Here is a 7,165-nt window from a genome sequence, read left to right as displayed (position 1 = left end):
GTTATTTTAAAGGGCACCTATTATAAAAAATTCACTTTTACAATGTGTTTGGACATAATGTGTGTTGGCAGTGTCATCCTACGATGAAAAAAAAATAGCTCCATTAAACCACAGCAGTCTAATTAGACATGCCATTTTGATTCTCTTATCAATGTGAGGTCACATTGATAAAGCCCCACCCACTTACAGTCCTACATAACCATTGTTTCCACCCTCAGCAAGTTGTACTCTTAGATACTATGTCTCAGACAGTATTAATCAGATCTATTTTAACTAAAAGTGCTCACTGTCTGTTTGTAAGGGAGTGAGGAGCTGTAGCTCATTTGCATTTAAAGGTCCCTCTCAAATAGGGGCATTTTGGACATACTAGAATAAATTATCTGTGGGGTAATTTGAGCTGAAATTTCACAGACACATTATTGGCACACCTGAGACTTATATTACATCTTGTAAAAAGGCCATAATATGTTCCCTTTAAAGCATTATTTGGTTGTTGTTTCAAACCTGTATTACTTGCTTTCCTCTGTACTGGGGCACACAACCAGTTAGTCTGCTGAATGACCCTGCACAGGGGACGATCAAGCTCTGTGAAAACCATAAAATCTGTGCATTGTTATTCCAGGTTTAAAATGACATAAAGGTGAGAAGAAACATAACTAAATTTTGATTTTTGGGTGCTCTATGCCTAATTTCCCTTATCTGAACCGTCTGAAATCATGTTCATATGCAGTCTCTCTCTCTCCCTCTCCTTGCCAAGACCACCCATAGATATGTATAATAAAGGCTAGATGTCTCGCCCGCGCTGCTGGCCAATTGAGTGGAACGTTCGCATTTGGCGGCCATCTTACCACAGGGCACTCGCTCTCTCGTAGCATTGTGTTTAATGGAGCATGTACTTTTAAATGACCATAACTTGCTCAATTTTCTACCGATTTTCAAACTGTTTGGTTTGTTATAAACGTCAGAGATGTACCTATGACACTGCATACTTATGGATAATTTTCATGAAACATGATAAAAGAATCCAGAATTATAGCCACGTTAATAACAATTGTAAGAAACCAAACCGTTTGAAAAATTGAGCAAGTTATGGTGATTTAAAAGTACATGCACCATTAAACACAATACTACGAGTGAGCGAGCTGTCTGAGGTAAGATGGCCGCCAGGTGATGACGTTAGAGACTCAGCCGTAACACATCTAGCCTTTATACATATCTATGAAGACCACCTCCTTGTTGAGTCATCAGAAAGTAAGGAAAGGCAGGAGGTGAGATAAAACCCATTTCTTTTTCACAACATTGACACACGGGCCTTTTCAATTTCTTAGTAGATTGTAACAAGTAGGCCATATATCGAGTTTTGGTAATATATCGATATTGTCCTAACAAGATATGGGATAGGACAGTATTATCCATCAATATGGTCTAATTTGATCCTTCTTTGCAACAGAAGCTTTGCCAGAAATATACAATGAGATCAGACGTATAAGATTTCCAACCAGCCCGCATGGGGAAAAACCCCTGTCCTTGAATTTTAGTTTCATCATGTGCTGTTTTAATGATGACTGTGACATCTCACTCAATGCTTTGATTTGCATGTAAACATTTATTACACTTTGTATAAAAAAATAATCGGTATGGGCAGGTAAAAGAAATTTGCTTATTGTTTTAAACAGAAGATGATCAGGGAAGATTATATCCTGCCAATCAAAAGGGGCGGGAAAACGGAAAAAATCTGGGATTTCAGAACATATTAATTTAAAACAAGTAGAAAAATGCAAAACTATCAGTATCTATCTGTATCGGTAGATGTCATTCTAACAAATCAAATTTTGTTTCGGTGCATCCTGTGTAAAATGGTACCGGTTCGACAAAATTGAGAATGTTTACGAAACAAAATCAGTTGGACAAACGAAAAACACAAAAGTATCAAGAACAGCAACTTGTTTTATTTGTTATTGCATACAAAAAACAAAAATAGACCCATAATATTATTTACAATCAGGGCCATAAATGGTTCCCCTCTACAATATCAAAGTATTTAATGATGCTTGCCACTCAGTCATCTAACTCAAGGCCGAAATGACTGTACAAGTCTCTTGTGGTCAGTCCACGCGAGCCAGCTGAGAGAGAGAAAGAGACAGAGAGACAGTTGTTTTTGTTAGTGGTCACATGGGGGTGGATGACGTGGTACAGGCCCCTATTGGCCCTCAAGCCAGCTGAAGTCACTATGGGGCCACAGCAGACAAGACACTCAGCAGGTCTGTCAGTCTGAAAGGAGCCCATTATATTGCATAATGCAGCCTGGATATCGGAGGATGTCATTATCATAATCTTTACACTAGAGAGAAATACCAGTTGTAACCCACTGATATGAGTGGGATGGTGGAAGCGTGTAGGCCTAAGTGATTATGAAAAGCAGATGAACAATTAACATGTGTGAAATGTGGACATTTCTGATAAAAACTCACAGATATTTATCTTTATTCAGGTTGATACTAACCTTAAAAGATGCTCATTTATATTGACTATCAAACACATGTAAGATGATGCAATAGCACAAAAAGTATTTGGACAATTAAAGGGATAGTTCACCCAAAAATGAAAATTATGTCATTATTTACTCACCCTCAAGTTGGTACAGACCTGTATAAATTCCTTTGTTCTGCTGAACACTAATATTTTGGAACAATGTTTGTAACCTAACAGTTTCTGAGCACCATTAACCTCCATAGTATTTGTTTTTTTAGTAGTCAATGGTGGTCCTGTTTTCTGTTTCATTACAAATATCTTCCTTTGTGTTCAACAGAACAAAGAAATGTATACAGGCCTATAACAACTTAAGGGTGATTAAATGAAAATTTTCATTTTTGGGTGAACTATCCCTTTAATTGTGAAAATATTTTTTGTGCTATTGCCACATCGTATGGGTCTATCTAACTATCACTTTAAATCACACTTTTAAGGATGCATACATGTCACTGTATTAGATTACAAAAAAACAAAGCTAGCAGCATCTGCAAACAAATATTGCTTTACCTTTAACATTTTCTGACCCATTTTGCAGTTATTTTTAAAATTTAGTGGGTGTGTTAATTTATCTCCTAGCACAGGGGTGGGCATTCCTGTTCCTGAAGGGCCACTGTCCTCTAAAGTTAAGCTCCAACCCTAATTCAAACACAGATGAAAAACCTAACCAAAAGCTGCAGGATTACTTGGAAATGGCAGTCAGGTGTGTTTGATTATGGTTGGAGCTAAACTTTGCAGGACAGTGGCCCTCCAGGACCAGGAATGCCCACCCCTGTCCTAGCAGAATAACCATGGGTGCATGTTATAGGTGTATTACATATCTAGAAACATTTTCCACTAATACCTGATGACCAGTGGGTTATACATATAATTTTAATTGATATTTTTTGTATCCATTATTGTACCATTTTAAAGTTTTTGCTAAAGAAGTTAAACTTTTATAAAGCATGAATGAATGCTGCTTGGGCATGCTATCAAAATATGTGACTGAAATATAAATGCAATAGGATTCAAACATTTTATAAAGTATGGCTTATTGTCCAAAGGTTGTATGGCTGTAACTTGAAAACTTACCTAATCTGCCTAGTAGAGTTTGTCCAATGTCTTTGATATCATTGTATTCATGCAACAAATCTATGTGTTGATCCAATTCCTTCTCAACAAATCCACTGCAAAACAATAACAGAAATACAAAAGCATTATTACATTTGACATCTTTTTACACAGTTTAAATATTTAACTGACTTAATAATAATAAGAAGAATAAATTTTTGGTATCATAATATTAATGTATCAATTGTGTAACGTATCTGTAATGGAATCCATTTACTTTACAGTCCTCTAAAAGCATGAATGTGCTATTTTTTCTCCAAATTTACTACTCACGCTTTCTCCAGCTGGGCTATTTCTGAATCGAGTAGATCAAGGGTTTGTCTGAGCTCTTTGGCCTCTTCCTCTGGACGGACTGCACATTTCAACCTGCTGCTGTTCTGAGCCTGTAACAAGACACAACCATAAAACTTGCCTTATATAAACCTTAAAGGGGACATATTTTCCAAGTTTATGTGCTATATTTGGTAGGGATGCACCAATACCGATACTGGTATCGGCCTCAATACCACATTTTCTAAAGTCCCCCGATACCAGGGATCGATACCACGGTCTGAGAAATGTCTAAGTACTCATACTCGTACTCCAAAAAAGTGGTATCGGTGCATCCCTAATATTTGGCCCCCCGTGCTTTTATCAAACTAGAAAATTTAAAAAGATCAACACAGTTACTTAGTTTTGGTAAACCATTCTCTGCAGGCATGTGACAAAATTGATTATTGAAAATTGTCTCCCCTTGTGATGTCAGAAGGGGATAACACCATCCCTACATCTGCACTGTCCAACCACGGCACTTCCTTTTAGTGCAGATATCAGCTCATTTGCATTTAAAAGCACACATCCAAAACGGCACATTTAGCTTACATCTACAAAGTGGCAATTAAAATGCTATAATAAATTATTTATAAGGTATTTTGAGCTAAAACTTCACAGTACTCTGGGGACACCAAATATTTATATGACATCTTAAAAAAGTCTTGTGAAATGTAACCTTTACCTGTGTTCACTTTAGCCCCCATGCAACCAATTCTGATACATACATTACATTAGACACACAATATAGTATTTAATGTTACATTACATAGTACATACAAATACTGCACACCTCAAATCACGTGTTTAAATGAAACAACTTTACTTACCGGAGATTTAAAACCAGAATAGACGTTCCTGCCCCTATATGTGGAGTCTGAAGATCTATATGGAATAAGAAAACACTGTTAACCATGTTTAAAGAACAAACAGCATCGAATTAATCGAGTTTGCTAAGTGCTTGGTATTTTTGTTTACCTTTTTCTTAAAGACACGCCCCCTTGTCGCGGCGTAAGTTTGACGCAGGGGTCATCAACAAGGACTGTAGTAGGTTCTTCTGCCGACGCTTCCATTTCTTTGAAATCGACGAATTTAAATTCACGAACAGCTAATAGACTACAGTTTTGTGACTCGCTCCTATACTGTGTAAAATATAAATTCCCGCCATGATGCCTCGCCGCACATGCTCAATCTGCTCTTCCGGAGTACGTCAGTGTACGTTTTACACGGTTGTGGCTAGAAGGGATACAGCAATCGCCGAAATCTTGTAAATATGACAGAAAGATGTGCGTAGTTTTATCTTAATACTACCCGCAAACCCAACCATAAACCCAGCATTTCAAGGGATATTTAAGGCCGTAGCTTTGCCATATCTTGCAAGAACCGCTGTTTTCATTCTAAATCTAAACCCAACATATCGCGAGATTTCGCCATTTGCTGTATCTCTTCTAACCAATGCAACGCTCTGGTGACCGAAGTACGGCCTTCCAGTTGAAAGAACTTATCATCAACCCGCATACTATTTATCCTAAATATTATTTGTTATTAGTATTACCCAAATCATACTATGTTAAAATGAGTGTCAATAAGGTTTCCGGATGGTCCAATTACAGAAGAAGAAGGTAGGACTTTTTTATTAGTTTTCCTTTTCAGTCATTAGATGGCAGCATCGGTTAAACAATGGAATAACTGAGGGGAAATAAAACGTATTAACGTCTTCATAATTTTTCATTGCTCTTAAAATGGACACTTTAAAAGACTTTTTAAGATGTCAAATAACTCGTTGGTCTCCCCAGAATACGTATGTGAAGTTTTAACTCAAAATACGATATAGATAATTTATTATAGCCTGTTAAAATTGCCACTTTGTAGGTGTGAGTAAAAAAGACAGTTTTGGTTTATTGGCCAGAAGACAACGATTCATGCATTTCATGTTTATCCCAAAAATTAGTTCCACTCATGCTTACAAATAAAATGTACACATAAATGTGGTATGAGGGAACAAACAATCAACACAGCAAAGATTTATTCATCGTTTTTGGGGGAAAAGTTTTACACCTGGTGTTTGTAATGTAAGGTGGTTGCTAGGATGTTACTGCCTATGTCAAATGAACCCATGGTTAGTAGATATATTAAGCATGGTGCTACTGTGTGTTTCGGGGTTTAATATGGATCTTAGGGACAAGCCTATTATTGTAGAATAGTAAAAGAGACTGATGTTTATAATCAAGCTACATTATTCATCAGACGGTTATTAGATTATATGGAGAGTAAATGGAGTCAAATCATAGTAATCTCAAATGCATTTATTTGTATTTCTTTTAAAGCCACAATATGTAAGAAGTCACATTCGAAGGCTGCTCATGTCACCAAGGCTGAGACCTTCGAATGCGACCTTCTTTCACGTGAAAACTGAACATGGTTAACATACGTCTCTTGATGGTGAAAACATCATCTCCCGTCGTTCACTCACCTTCATAACGCCATTGAGCTTCACCTTTATTTTTGTTTGAAAGTGCGACCTCTAGTGGTGAAATCCTACATATTGTGCCTTTAATGAACTTTAAAAGAAACAAGATTGATACATTGATGCTAATATGAAACTACAGTCTCATGAGCTGTAAAAAGGTAACTCTTGTGCAATAATACGATATAGAAAATGTAAAGCTACATCAAACGCTTTATCTGTGGCAGGTTGAGCTGGCATGCTGTTGTTGCTCTCTGTGCGTTTTGATTTCCTGCTATGCAAATTTGAGTTTTTTAACCATCAACTTAAAACATAAATCATGCATGACTGGAAGGCCCATGACATGCTTTTGTAAAAGGGCTTGACCTCGAATGATCCGATGGTCTTCTTTTTAGTTTTATAGTCTCCTTTTGTGTGTCTACCAATATGATAAATAACCAGAAGAGTCATATTATTGCTATTATAGTGTGTGAAACTCACAAAACCATTCACTTTTAAATCTTGTATCTCAATTTTAGGGCCAAATATGGCCTAGACATGTTTTCACGAGAATCACCTATTAAGCTAAATAATATAAAAAAAAAAACGTTTACTTTATAGAGTCATTTAACGTCTTTTGAAAGTAATATAACTAAATAAAGTATAGGATTTCGTGGCATGTATTATGTGTAGATTCTGATGTAACTATAGGCAATGAAGTGAAATATTTGCCATTGCTGCAGATAAATCTCAAGACAAGTTGATTCA

The 7,165-nt window shown here is 36.6% G+C and overlaps 1 protein-coding gene across 1 annotated transcript; it reads right to left on the bottom strand.

The window, feature by feature from the left end:
* Positions 1–1,929: 1,929 nt before the first annotated feature.
* swi5 (SWI5 homologous recombination repair protein) lies at positions 1,930–5,174 on the bottom strand. The gene is made up of 5 exons (XM_065290749.2): positions 4,930–5,174; positions 4,782–4,836; positions 3,916–4,025; positions 3,604–3,698; positions 1,930–2,123 (listed from the first exon to the last, which is right to left on the bottom strand). The coding sequence occupies exons 1-5, from the start codon at positions 5,022–5,024 to the stop codon at positions 2,059–2,061; spliced, it is 420 nt and encodes a 139-aa protein (XP_065146821.1). The 5' UTR covers positions 5,025–5,174; the 3' UTR covers positions 1,930–2,058.
* Positions 5,175–7,165: the final 1,991 nt, after the last annotated feature.

Source organism: Paramisgurnus dabryanus, chromosome 10, assembly GCF_030506205.2.
Source record: "Paramisgurnus dabryanus chromosome 10, PD_genome_1.1, whole genome shotgun sequence".
Lineage (NCBI taxonomy): Eukaryota > Metazoa > Chordata > Actinopteri > Cypriniformes > Cobitidae > Paramisgurnus > Paramisgurnus dabryanus.
The sequence above is the reverse complement of the archived record's forward strand: the minus strand, read 5'-3'. Positions and strand labels throughout refer to the sequence as shown.

What these genes read in the sequence shown, in the direction of transcription:
- swi5 (XM_065290749.2), bottom strand. Translation starts at nt 5,024, where the DNA reads ATGGAAGCGTCGGCAGAAGAACCTACTACAGTCCTTGTTGATGACCCC. An exon ending in ATAGCCCAGCTGGAGAAAGC is followed by an intron (nt 3,699 to 3,915) that starts GTGAGTAGTAAA and finishes ATTGTTTTGCAG; the next exon opens with TGGATTTGTTGAGAAGGAAT. An exon ending in AACTCTACTAGGCAGATTAG is followed by an intron (nt 2,124 to 3,603) that starts GTAAGTTTTCAA and finishes TCTCTCTCTCAG; the next exon opens with CTGGCTCGCGTGGACTGACC.